The sequence below is a fragment of the Pseudonaja textilis genome, chromosome 3, assembly GCF_049901715.1.
Source record: "Pseudonaja textilis isolate UNSWEBS1 chromosome 3, rPseTex1.2, whole genome shotgun sequence".
Lineage (NCBI taxonomy): Eukaryota > Metazoa > Chordata > Lepidosauria > Squamata > Elapidae > Pseudonaja > Pseudonaja textilis.
Window position 1 is genome coordinate 160,266,327 of NC_141992.1, and position 14,084 is coordinate 160,280,410.

General features: G+C 35.7%; 1 protein-coding gene across 9 annotated transcripts in view; it reads left to right on the forward strand.

The window, feature by feature from the left end:
• Positions 1 to 14,084, forward strand: part of SNTG1 (syntrophin gamma 1) — a 211,096-nt gene that overhangs the window by 108,878 nt on the left and 88,134 nt on the right. For all 9 annotated transcript variants that reach the window (XM_087931227.1, XM_087931233.1, XM_087931232.1 and 6 more), the window contains 3 exons: positions 2,274 to 2,326; positions 5,399 to 5,533; positions 8,843 to 8,899. In XM_087931227.1, coding sequence (XP_087787353.1) covers positions 2,300 to 2,326; positions 5,399 to 5,533; positions 8,843 to 8,899 — 219 coding nt within the window. In that variant the 5' untranslated portion in view covers positions 2,274 to 2,299. The remainder of the gene's footprint in view (positions 1 to 2,273; positions 2,327 to 5,398; positions 5,534 to 8,842; positions 8,900 to 14,084) is intronic.

A 14,084-nucleotide genomic window follows, 5' to 3' on the forward strand; every position in this document is an offset into this window, starting at 1 on the left:
TACCAAATAAAATACTACTACAGGTAGTCCAACTTAACCGTTGTAATTTTGGTTACTATGACAGGTCATAAAATACAGCATTATGTGACTGTGGTGCTTTAGTGACAGCAGTTCCTGCATTTCCAGTTGCTGTTATTATGCAAATTCTGCAATGTCATTAAGCATGGCATCATATAGTCACCATTTCCTACGTCCTTCCTATTCCCCAGATACTTTGCTCATTGGAAGCTGGCAATGAAGGTCACAAATGGTGATCAGAAATTATGATGTCACTGCAAGATTGCTGTGACATCATAATTTTAAGATGGTCACCAGGTGACCAGATTGTAATCACATGAACATTGGTTTGCTGTCACAGCTGTTCAGCACTTGTATTAAACAAGGACCACTTGTGGTTCAGCATTTTTATTAAAAAAGTCACTGAACATGTGCTTGCTAAGTAAGGACTACCTGTATGACTGGGGCATATGGCTACACATATTCTTAATGTAGTATAGTGAACTTAGATAAGTAAAATATGCTACAAAAATGAATATTTGATATTGTTCTATTTTTATTTTTTATACTGTAGTTTCCAAAATTTTACACTTGTATGTATGCAAAATAATTACAATATCTGCAAAATATATAGACTTTGGAAGATGCACTGTGCTTTAAAATTCCATTTTCAAAATATTGTGATTGTATTTTAGCTATCACATTCATGCAAGAATCTTTTTGATGTTTTAGTGCAGAAGCAAGTTTTCTATCAAGTGATTTGTATTTTATTCAAAGTATTTTACTTTAGTGTATATGGTTTGAACAAGTAATAGACTGATAATTAAACTATTTCAGTATTTGTTAAACTGATATAATTATGTATTTGTATTATTCATTTGATTTTGTTTGAAGTTGCATTATTTTCATTTCTAATTAAATATAAATAATGTAATAGTGAATTTCAGTTTAGAATGGGAAGCTGATAGGAGTGATTCTGGTCTTAAGGACTAAAGTTATTGCCTGAAAAGTATGGAAACTCCCCTGTGAATCTGATGAAATGTCAGATAGAAAGCAGGGTCCAGCTCTAGAAAACTACAACCAAAGGAATGTTACAAATTAATTCCTTTCCAGACACAATCTTTGAATAGCCTCAACTGTTTGAATGACACGCTTTATTTCATGTTATAAAAAATTTCCTCAATAAATTTGTCTGGTAGTGCTATCATTTTCACACTTACTTCATAGTAACTGATTACATGGTATTTTGATTTATTTTTTCAATGTTTATAAGCACCTGTCTCACAAATGTAACTCTCGGTGCAGAGGTGGTATTCAGTAGGTTCTGACCAGTTCTGGAGAACTGGTAGCAGAAATTTTGAGTACTTTGGAGAACTGGCAAATACCACCTCTGACTGGAGATTTTACAACATCCTTCCTCTACCCACCAAGCCACGCCGACAGAATCAGTAGTAAAAAAATTTGAATCCCACCACTGTCTGGGTGATGTACAATAAGCAACCAGTTAAAACAATTTAAAAAACCCAAATAAAATCAAAACTATAATACAAAGGGTTTATTTGGTCACCATGTTTGAAGGTTTTATATGCTCACACTGTTTTTTGATTGTGAAAACTGTCTGCAAAATTAAATAATATAAGTGTTTCTATAAACATAAACCTCTCTCTTTTACACTAAGTAAAATAATAGATTCACCATTTTGGCTTTTCCACTTCCTTACAGTACACAGATATACAAAAATATTATTTCTATGTTCCTTTTCTTCCTTTTTTAAAAAATACTATTCAGTTTTTTACTAATATTTCAGATTTTCTTCTAGGCATTTATGTTGTTAAAAATTATTTTGTGCTGAAGTAGTGAATTCATATTTATAAGCAATATTAGAATGTGGGATCATATTTCATATGCAAATTCATTTGGAGATAGTTTTAAATTAGCTATCCTTAACCCAAAGGTGCTTTTCAAAAGGCAATTGGATTTTCTTGGGTTTTTTCCTTGAAAACATTTCGCTTTTCATCCAAGAAGTTTCTTCGGCTCTGGATGAGCTTCTTGGATGAGAAGTGAATGTTTTCAATGAAAAAAACAAAGAAAGTCCAGTTGCCTTTTGAAAAACATCTTTGGGACAACCATGTCCTTGATGACTGAGAATAGATATTTAGCTAGCCTTAAATGGTATTCAATGTATAACTGTTATGATACCTCAAATTTGGGCATCTTTGTCCTTTGCTAGCTTCATTTTTAAAAAATAAATAAATATCTTTTCCCCCTTCTTTTAGACAATTATCTCTTGGTGCCATAGCACATGGATTTCAGGACTTCATGTGAAGAGGTAGTGCAAATTTTTCTAACTTAAGCATGTACATATGTGCTTATTTTATCTCGTTTATGCTCATGATATTGTATGAATTGTGTGAATTATTAAATGGAGGTTTGCATATTTAAAAATAAAACAAAACTTTATCAGCTTTACAACCAGGCAAGGATACACGACTTCTCAAACTTCCATTCTTTGAATGTTTTTGTGTTTACAAAATCAAGCTTCACACAAATGCAAAGATGGTTTTAATAGGGCTACACTAGTTAATATCATATCTACAATTATAACCTTGTATATATAAGAAAACAATGAACCATAAAAAAGCTCTTTATGTGTTCATGGACACATTTATGCATGCATCCTTTTTATCCCTTTTAATTCCATGCTGACCATTGGACTATGAATGTGGTATGCAAAGTCTTTATTTTTCATTTTCTTTACCTAGCTTTTCTACATTTATCTCCTAATCTTCCATTTCCTTCACTTTCCACATTCTAGCATCATTAAGAATTATAAATAATGGTAGAAAATTAAAAAAAGTGTTAAGTATGAGTAATAATGAATTTATTAGCATTAACCCCAAACAAAAGAATATGAACTTTAATTTATATGAGGCTCATCTGTCAGTTCCATCAATGGGGAATTGAACTCATAGGACAATGAACTTGTTATGTGATTATATGCAGTGCATTAGTTTTAGATGGTCTTTAGGCTCAGGGGTGTTGGTGGATGGAATATATAGAGGTCAGCTTTAAAATATTCTATATAGCATACTTTTTTTTCTTAAACTCTCAGCCCAGAGATACAGGTATTATATTAAATCATACTCTCATTATGAGGTATGTGTATAGAGAAATTCCTTTCAATGTCCAGTAAAGGACAGAACTCATAAAACCATATACATGAGGACATGAGGTAATGCAACTTCCATATCTCCCTAATTTGAGAGTGTGACGTAAAGGAAGTAGATTTAGAATAATGAATAAATTTGAATAAGAATGGAATAAGATGATTAGAAAACTATTCAGATAATCACAGTTTCGAATTAGCAAGCTACCATAAAAAGTAAAAAGAGACAAAAGCCCAGAATATGTTCTTCTGAACATCCCTGAAATAGTGTGTATTGCAATGTTTGATAGCCAAAGCTGGAATAATAGTTCAAGGGTGTATTGTATAGCTACAACTATTGTACTGTGAAATAATATTAGGGGGGTCATATCACTGAATTGTGTTTGTGTGTTTGCTGGGATATGTTTTGTTTTGCTTTTCTCATGCTTGATTTCCTTATTCATTCTGAATAGGTTTTGCCTGTGTGCATCCCACTGCTGACTCTTATTTTAATTTCACTGTGATGCTTAATTAGGCCTACTGTATAGTTAGATGTTATTTAATTCGTGCCCCTAGCTTTTTTCATCAAGCTGCTTGGGAGATTTTATAAGGTAATTAGCTAGGAGATGAATATAGACTCAAATAACACAGCATAACTATATATAATTTTTTCAATAAATGTTATGCCAAGAAACCATTGAATGAATTAGGAACTGTTTTTCCAAAATTACAGATCAACACACATTTCTGCCATCCAGCTAACCTTATTTGGTGGAGATTAACAGAATTAAAATGTCACTCTGTATTTGTTTTTCATCATTCCTGTTTTCTTCCGTCTCCTGAAAACCATATTTATTTTCTCTGCTATTACCATGAAGTTCAAATGCAAAAAACATGAAATTTAGAGAGAGGGGTGTAAAGAACCAGCATTAGTCATAAAATTCTAAGATTGAGAACATGGGATTGATTCCAGGTCTGCACATAATGCTCAGATAGAGTTTGCTGGAATTTATGAAATTTAATATTAATTCTTAATATTTAACCTTTATTGGCTGACATAATGACTGCAGATTTTATAGCAGCCCTCCAGGGGCATTGGATTACTCTTCCTTGTATTTAAAACCAGTATAACTGAAGGCTGGTCTGATTGAGGAAAAGTATTAGGGTCTATACTGTACTTAACAGGCTTACAAACTTATTCCTTGTTTCAAGAAACAGTTGGCTTCCAATGGAATTTCCATAGTTGGATGTGTATGCACTTGGCAAATTTCCAAAGTGGTTGTAAGATATTGGGTATCTCTTTCTTGGGTAATAAAATTTGGGGAATAACTGAAGTAGAATAACTATCCATGTGTCAATAAAACTTCAGAAATTCAAAAGAGGAAAAGGGGGATGAAGTCAGAGATCATTGTACCTTCCAAGCATATAAACTGTCTATCCAAAAAGTCTCACATGCCCTTAAATTCCAATGAAAGGAAGGTGAACATCAGCAAAATAATTAGTCGGTTGTTTTTGGGAAAAAAAAGTTAGAAAAGTTTTGAAGTAGAAAGTCTACAACCTGTTGTAGATTATCCAACACTATAGTAGCCTTGCTCTTTCCAGAATATCTGTGGATTATTTTTAATTAATTAATTAATTCACAAATCTAAGCTACAATCTGAAAAGCACTTATATTGAATTTGTTTTTGTATATTGAAGAGTTATTTACAGGATTATAATAATAAAACAGAGCGATCATGAGTGGAACTTTTTATAGTGTTTCTGTGATACCAGTCATGGTCTTGGCTGTTGAGTAATCCTAATAATTTTAGTTATATAAATCAAATGCTGTAACATTAACATAAAATTATCAGGTTTCTATTCTATCAAATAATGTGCAAGTTGTATTTTATATGCATATGTAGGATACTGAAAAATAAGCCCTACTATTGCAAAAGGTTTTTTTTTTTAGTTTAAGATCATATTTTGGAAGTTTTAGTCCTTCATCCATATACAAAGCCCAGATACATACAATATTTAAATGTTACTTAATGTTGAGTACTACTAATGTTCTATTAGTAATTTTTGTCTTGCATGTTTCAATAGTTTTATTTACTTCTGATAATTGGAAGAATGTTAATGGATCATTTGAAATATACCTTATTTTATTCATTTTACTGAATTCCAGTTAAAAACTAAAGGATACTATTTTTGATCCTTTGGTCCATAAATAATTTGACAACTAATAAAACTTTTTTCTTCTTCTGCCTTTTAAAGTCAAAGACAGGGATTTGTTTGCTACAGGATGGTAATCAGGAACCTTTCAAAGTGCGGCTGCACTTAGCCAAAGATATTTTGACAATTCAAGAACAAGATGTCATCTGTGTGTCTGGTGAACCATTTTATTCTGGAGTAAGTAACATGTTTCATAGTAGCTTCCAGATTAAAGCTGTTATAAATTTTCAACTTTCAGAGTTATTTTTCCACCTAGAAATGTCAAAATAAATGAAGTAATATATATTGAATTCAGAATGAATATTGTGACTTTAAAAAAACAGCATTCAGGGAGATAAACTAGGAAGACTTCCTGTTTCTTTCTTCTGGAATAAAATCTCTTGATCTTTGGTTTCAAGCTTGCCTCTGGTTTCCATTTTTGATTCTGATTAACATCTTGTTCCATGATGTCTTCTTAATATATTGCTCCCCCACAATCTGATGATTACAGATAGAGAGTATAAAAATATATTAATAGCATAGTGTCATTCAGAACAAGCAGTCATTTCAAGCACCTTTTGTAAGAATGAAATGGAGTAATGGGATAATAATAATGACTTTGCTTCAAGATTAAGAAGTCAGAAAAAGCATGTTTTCTTAAGGATACACTGAACACCTCTGGATTATTGAGATTAAAAAGTTCGTTAAGCGAGTAAAGATGAATTAGGAGAATGTATGAAGATAAGATTACTTCTCCTCATGAATTATCCTATGTAATATACCAATAAAAGCCTTATCAAATTATATCTGATTTTACATATTAAAAGTTAGAAAATTTTCTCTAATAAGCTGGAACATCTACAATATATACTCTGTTGAACATTATGTACAGGTTAACATTATGTGCAATTCATTACCTAATTTATATTCACTGGACAATGGCATTTACAATTTTTACCAGAAAAATAGCTCCAGGATTTTTTATCCCTCTGAAGATGTTTTTTTTTACATGTGCGAGGTAGGGGGAATAATTTCAAATTCACCAAGATACTTCATCCAATGGCTTCCAAGTTTTGTTTTGTTTTTCTTTTTTCATTTTCTTTTAAAAATGAAGATAGGCTGGCACTACTCAGGTTAAATCTTTGGCAATGTCCCGGCTGGTAAGTTCTTCATCATTCATCAGTTCTTCATCAGTAAAGGACCATCTCTTAAGGGAAATCAGAAAAGGTGCTTTGGGTTTCCTTATCCAAAACTGAGAAATATGTATTACAACAAATTTGAAATACCTGAGATAGAATTCCCACCAAGTAGGCTTTAACATGGGGAAGTTTTAAGGAGAAATTTCCTTAAAATAAAACTCTGGATAAAAAAGTATTGGGATATAAGAAGAACTGAAGAAAACAACCAGCACACACGTAATTCCAAACAAAATCTACAATGTCAATCTAATTAAACAAGTTCCACAGATGCCAGTAAGATTTTAAACCAAAAAATATAGGGAAGGCTCACTATAGTCAGGATGGCTCCAAAGAAACCTTTTGCTGGAAGATTATTAATTCAGCTTGTTTTCCCTAATTTCTTCTTTAACCTTTTTCCTAAAGTCTAAATGATAGTATAGAAGACCCTAACCTGTGTGGGAACATATTATTCTTTGAACAATTCGGTCAAACACTCAGTTTTGGATGCCTGAAAAAATAAAAACAAATCATGAAATAGTTTGTTGTGCCAAATCAAAATATAAAATGTGTCACACCTCTTCAAGTTCTTTTTTCTCTCTTTAGCATAAGATCCTAAAAAACACAATGTTCACTCATATTCTTATTAGTTGCCAACACAACACTGGCCATTTGACCACAGATTATTACCAAATACCAAATTATTCAGCATAGTAACAGGAAAACAAAATGCTTAGGAAGCTTAAATATCTCTTATGAAAGATTAGAACATTTGGTTCTCTTAACATAGAATATTGTAGACTTGGTCAAGATATATGACATCATAGATAGTATGAAGACGGTGAACAGATCTCTCAAATACTAGGAGAAGTGATTCAAGGAAGCTGCTGGGAAAATTTAAAAGAGATGTTTTACATTGTTCTCCGTACAGAATATAATTAATCTGTGGTGATGGGTATTAATTCGGATAACTTTAAACAGGATTGCCTAAATTCACAGAATGCAGGTCTATCATCCTGAAGTATATTATACTTGGAATGGGGCAAATGCCTGCTACATGGCAACAATGTTAAAATGTAAGAGCTACTTTTTGTGATTTTCTTCAATTTCCTTTTAAAGCTAACAAAATTAATGGTCAATGCCTCAAGTTTATTAAACCTGTATACACCTGATTGGCTCCTGTGAGAAAAAAAAGTGCTGAATTTATGCAGATTTTGGCCCAATGAAGCAAGGCTATTCATGGGCTTTAATGCTGATTTTAAAAAAGATTGCTCAGTGGAACATTTGAGAAGATCTAATGCCTAATTACAGAGATTTAGATATTGAAAGTGACTGCATATATATCTTTGTGTTATGCATTTATAGTTGAATCATCCAGAAAATAAACAAATATCACTTAAGTGCAGTAGTTCTCTATTAATGAAATTGTGATTTCCTTTGCTAAATGATGCAGTTATAAAGCATGACATTATGTGACCACATTGCTTAGTGGTGGTAATTCTGGCACTTTCAACTGCTGTTGTTAAGCAAGGATCACCAGTCATTTAGTAGGTATCTCCTGGCAACTTCCTATTGGCTTCCAACAAGCAAAATCAGTGGGAAGCTGGTAGGTAATTAAAACTGGTGGGCAGGTGGGTGGGCAGGTAAGTGGCTGCTGTTGACTTCAGGAGGGTGTGAGAATGGCCAAGTACAATGCAACAAAGTGAAACTTGGGGGCGCTGCTGCAGGTGTAAGGTGTGGGAGAGTCCAGTGTGCCACATGTGGGTGGAGATAGGGTTGGTTGCTGCAGGGTTTAAGATGGTACATGCAGGGCAGAATACATGAAAGTGCACATGGGCCAGTGACGCAAGAGGCTGAAGATGACTGCGACAGTGTAGAGGAGACTTATCCAAATGATTTGCAACTTCTTTGCTAGCTTCCCCATTGACTTTGGTTGTGGGAAGCTAGCAGAGAAGGTTTCCGATGGCAATCACATGTCTGTGGAAAGCTATGAGAACAAACTCAGTGCAAACATATAACTGTAAGCCAGTTGCCAAGCACCTAGATCTTTACCATCTGAGGAAGTTTGGGGTGGTTGGAACTTTGAGTGCCAGTCATAAGTACCACACTTTCAGCACTGTCGTAACTTCGAACTATTACTGAAAAAGTGGTCATTAAAGCAAGGACTACTGTATTTGTGTTTTTTGTCATTCAGATTGACACTTTAGGTAAATATGTTTTGCAATTTCATATGACAAAACATATATGAAATTCAAAACTCGATAATGACTAAAAAGAAACAATGCAGTATGATTGTGGTTGTTTTTAAGGAAATGTTAAATCTTCTTTTCAGGAAAGAACTGTAACAATTAGAAGACAAACTGTAGGAGGATTTGGATTAAGTATAAAGGTAGTACGATATTCTTCCTATTGCTATATATGTGTGTGTCTATGTCAGTGTGTATTGAGCATGGATCTTATATTTTAGGGAATATGTTTAATAAGATCAATGGGTCGCCATGTATTGTATTCTTCTTTGTCCATTCAACGTACCACGAAAGCTTTTATTATAGGTTTACATTACTGTAGATAGTCACTCAAACTGTGGTCTTAAATAGCACTTAAAATGAGTATTAATAAAAGCTGAGTTAAAATAGCTGTCACATTACAACCAATGAATATATCTACAATTCTGTATTCCTCCAAACTTGCTTGTTAATGAAACTGAAAATGTTTATTTATTTATTAGAATTTGTCAAACAAAAATGAGAACAAGAACAATAGGCACGTTAGGGAATTTATACCCCCCACTGACCAGTTAAGTATGAAGTAAGGTCCACGGAATGGGCACGTCCTTATTCTATTATTATATAAAAAAGTATGTAATAAAATAGAGTGCTGCCCAAAATTGCATTTTACTGTCCTTTCGTCAGTGAGAGATAAATATAAATCATGAATGTAATCTCCCCTGAAATAATTGCATAAACCCCGAAGTAGAAAATGTATTAATAGTTTGTTCTCTAATGCATTTGATATTCATCTTTCTTTACTAAAAGTCTAAGTCAAGACATCAGTATTTATGAAAGTTTTTAGCAAATTAGGATGAGTGCTTTTACCATCAGAGTTCCAGTTCAAATGGTAATAATGTAATGTTCCAGTTCAAATGGTAATGTACAGATGACAACACTTTAAGCCTGAAGGTTGTATCTTCATTTATACTATTACTACAATCACAAGTAGGGAGGAGCTGTTTTCAGAACTTTTCATGTCACATTGAATCGACAAAAACAACGAGTGAATGGGCTTATCTCATTAGCTTCTCCCTTCTGCTTCTCCTCAGGATTCTGAATCACTTTGCCCAACCCCCAGTGATGCATTATTTTCTTCCTGGTTTCAGAGTTACCTCCATGACTCCTTCTCTGAAGGCCTCCATCAAAATCTATCTTTTTAAAATTTAGAAACTGTTCATTTATTGCTGCCTCAATTGTTGCTTTGAGCTTCCGCTTAACTCACAGTATCATTTTAAGATTCTGTGTTATCAAAATTGGTTCAATCAAACTATGCTAGCACTTCTAAATATGTTTTTCTAAAGTGGTAAATAGTGTTTATTTTCAGAGCTATCTCTAACATAAAGTAATTCCCATGAATATTGATTGTAGGTTTGATTATATATTGCATGCAATGCACACAGAATAGTTTTATTTTTATACATTAAAAAAATCTCAAAAAGCCAATAAATATTTAGATAAAACATTTTTTAAATAACTCCAAAGGTTCTGATGCTTGAATAGTGAATATTGGTTTAGAAAAGCCAAGTAGGACTGTTTAAAAAATAACTTATACTTTCAATGCCTTTTTCCTTCTTTCCTTCCTGGCAAAATGAACCAATGGACTATTGTAGAAAAATATAGAAAAATGTGCCTCCAATTTATTGTGCTTTCCATTTCTTTTTTACCCCTCAATGTGAAATAGTCATTTGTTAACTATCTTTGAATTTTTTTGTTTTATTTTGTTCCAGATTTTCTATTCATTTTCTTACTGACTTTTGGGCATATAAGAATGAAAAATAGAAAATCAAAAGAAACCAGGGAAAACTTTACATTCCATTCCATTATATGCTTTTGTTTGTATTTTCCTTACCAGCTGGACAAGCAAATGCTCACAGCACCATCCCTGTTTCAGAATTAGTCCATTTGCTTTTTATGAAGTGGATTTGATGCCATAATATGAGAAATCTGGGAAAACCTGCAATGAATTTGTATTTCTTTGTCGATAATGTCTTCTTTTTTGTGTATGCAGAATATCATGATAGAGTATTGCCAGCAATTTTTTCCTCCTTTACAAAAGGGCTGATTGCATTCATGTGGTCATTAGCAAAAAGAACGATGAAACTGTTATTCTCCCACGAGCTGCTCAGAGCATCCAGTAGTGGGAGGTGCTTCAGTCTCTGCTTATCTAGGCTGGGCTTAATTTGCGGAATGCTACTCCTCCTCCACGGGACTCCTCCCCAATGTTCCCCAGTTTTGGCCCAGCCTCATGAGAGATAGGCAGTGCTTCTCATTAATCCTTGGCCGAAACAGGAGAATTCTCTTTAAGGTTTGCAGATAGTCAATTGTTTTTTTCTTACAGACGCTGCCCTTGCCATCTGGCCGTTGGGGATCACATTGCCAGGAAGCACTCCTAAGCGCAGGGAGGCTTCGATTTCATCCCCCCCCAACTCTAGCCCTACCCTTGCCATTACGATCGTCGAGCCGCTTTATCATTTAAATGGCGAGGCTTTTTTTCTCTCGCTCTCTTCTGACTCGTATCGCAGTTTTTCCTTTCCCCCAAGATCACTGTTTAGGGGTGGAGCTGTAATTGCCTCGTTATTTCACCCCTCCCTGCCATTTTAGCCCTAAGGGAAGGCTGTTGAAGCTTATCTCTTTTTCTTGGTGGGAGATTGCTGCTGGCGCATGCACCACAAATAACGTCCGGTCACCATTTTGTTTTGTTTTGACTGTCAAGGGACTGTGTGGCTGTGCTGAGTGCTAATTCAATAGACTGTGAGGTAATCCTTATTCCAGATTGAAGGGGTTTTTCACACAAAATACCCCAGGAATCATTACAACCTCGTTTTCAACATATTTGAGGCTTTTGTTAATTCATGTTGTTGGCTTAACCCTCACAATTCTCCCTATCCAGTGGCACAACAGGCCAGTTGCACCTAGGCCAGTATCCGCCTGTGCAGGAAAGCTGTTGAAGACTTGTGAGTGATTATTTGGCCTGCTAGGCATTCTCAATTTGGCTGATTGGGACATCCAAATTTGATATATATTTACGCTCTGATAATATTAATCACACCAATATAATAATACTGGCAATTTCATAACAATAATAAATTAATTGTTGAGATACGACTCAATTTTGAAGCAGATATCCATATTTTTTTAAAAAAAATTAAATTAAATTAAATTTAAAAAAAACATCAAAAAAAAAACGGGGGATTTGATTTCAGGGCACCTTATCCATTCTTGGCCAGGTCCCTGGATGCACCAACTGCCTACACAATATAGCATTAAATAATGAGCGTACTGGTCCTTCCATAATCACAATGGCAACGGGGAGTGGTTCACACTCCTCAACTTCAAGGGACAAGTCCAAATCTCAACACAATCCAAAGCACAAAAAAGGGACTTCTAAGGCATCAGAAAAGGATGCCAATAGGCACCACAAGCCTCTGGAAAAACAAATAGATAAGTGCACACAGGAGGCACACAGGACCTCTCAAGCCTTTTCACCACACAGTCCAGAGCCGTCCTCCTCTTTCCTCTTTCCTCCCTCCTACCCCCCTAGATCTCTTCCTCTCATCCAGGTGCAGCATGGCTCCCCTGAGTCAACAGGCCCAGTCAGCTCAATCACCAACCATGCGAAGAATACCCAAAATGACATTCACACCAAAGGCTGCCAGTCTTCGACAGGAGCAATCTCTTACAGAGGATGTGCCAGAGTGAATGAAGACCTGGATGGAGATGGCTATCTGTCAGGGAATAGCAGCAGGCCTGCAACATGCGGTTCTGACCAGGGATCATCCCTCACCCACTGAGTATGATTTGCAATCAGTTCGGTCATTGGCCAGGTCGGAGCTAAACTGTACCTGGGTACAGTGTCAAGGGGGTATGCTCATACAGAAGCTTCAGGAGGAGGAGCAGGAGGAGGAGTTGGAAGAGGTGGAACACATTGAACACATTGAACACATGGACTAGAGTGAATCAGAATCAATGCATGATACTGACCCGGCCATGTCGGAAACAGACCTCTTAGAAATGGGGATGTCTGAGGATGAGGGCCTCATTCCCGACCAACTTGTATTTATAGGCTTGTTCCAGTCACAACTTTTCAAATCTCTATTGTTCAAGGCCAAAAACACTGTGCGACTGGACAAGCCGGCCCCTTCTACCATTCCAACTCCATCAGACGAGGGACCAGAGGAACTCATTTTCACCCAACCTGTAGTTGAGGCAGATGTGATTCCAGTCCCTCACATGTTTGCAGACCTGGTACAGAAACAGTAGGCTTCTGCAGCAGTGTACCCAGCCCCCACTGGTTATGACAGGAAACTCTTTAATTTGGCCACAGATTTCTTAAAATTGTTGAATACTCCTGAGGTAGATGAACCCATTTTGGGATTAGTATCCTCGTCCTCCATTCCCAGTGAGGTGTTGGAGGCATTAAAGCCGGAGGACAAATGGGCTGAGCTAGCCCTACGGAGGACAAACAGGCCGAGCTAGCCCATCAGTCTGATGTGTGGGCCATCAGAGCAGCCATGGCCGCTTCCTTCTTTACCCATTCTTCGCTCAGATGGCTCCGGCTATTACGGGAGCATATCCCCAATTCCAACACTAGAGCACACCAAGACATTATAAAACTTATAGCAGCCGCCGAATTCTCTGCTGATGCAACCTTTCATGCAGTTAAGTTTTCAGCCAGAGCCATCACTTCACATGTCACAGCGCGATGCTTGCTATGGTTAAAGAACTGGCAAGTGGATATTAAACATAAGGGGGTGGAGAGCAATCTTGGATTTGAAACGCCTTAATCAATTTTTAGTATATCGCAAATTTAAAATGCACATCCTACAATCTATCTTACTTGGTATCAGAAAAAGTGACGTCCTTACATCTATAGATCTGATGAAGGCGTACTTACATATTCAAATTCGGCCTTCCCATTATAATTTTTTAAGATTCTGTTATAATAATCTCCATTTTGAATATGTGGCTCTTCCCTTCGGACTAGCCTCTGCCCCCAGGACCTTCACAAAGGTTCTCACAGCCCTCGCTGCTCATATCCGGGGTGTCCCCATACGACTGCAGTGTTACCTTGATGATATCTTAATTCTGTCATCTTCTGTTCATCAATCAGTCATAGATACTCAAACCACATTACACTCCCTACAACTACACGGGTTCTCAATCAATTGGGAAAAGAGTCATTTAACACCTTCGACTCGATTAATCCATCTGGGGGCAGTGGAAGGCAAAGTTTTCCTGTCACCAGATAGACAAAACAGCATTCATCAATCAAGTTAAGGAGGTCAGGATTCATAGGAGGGTGTC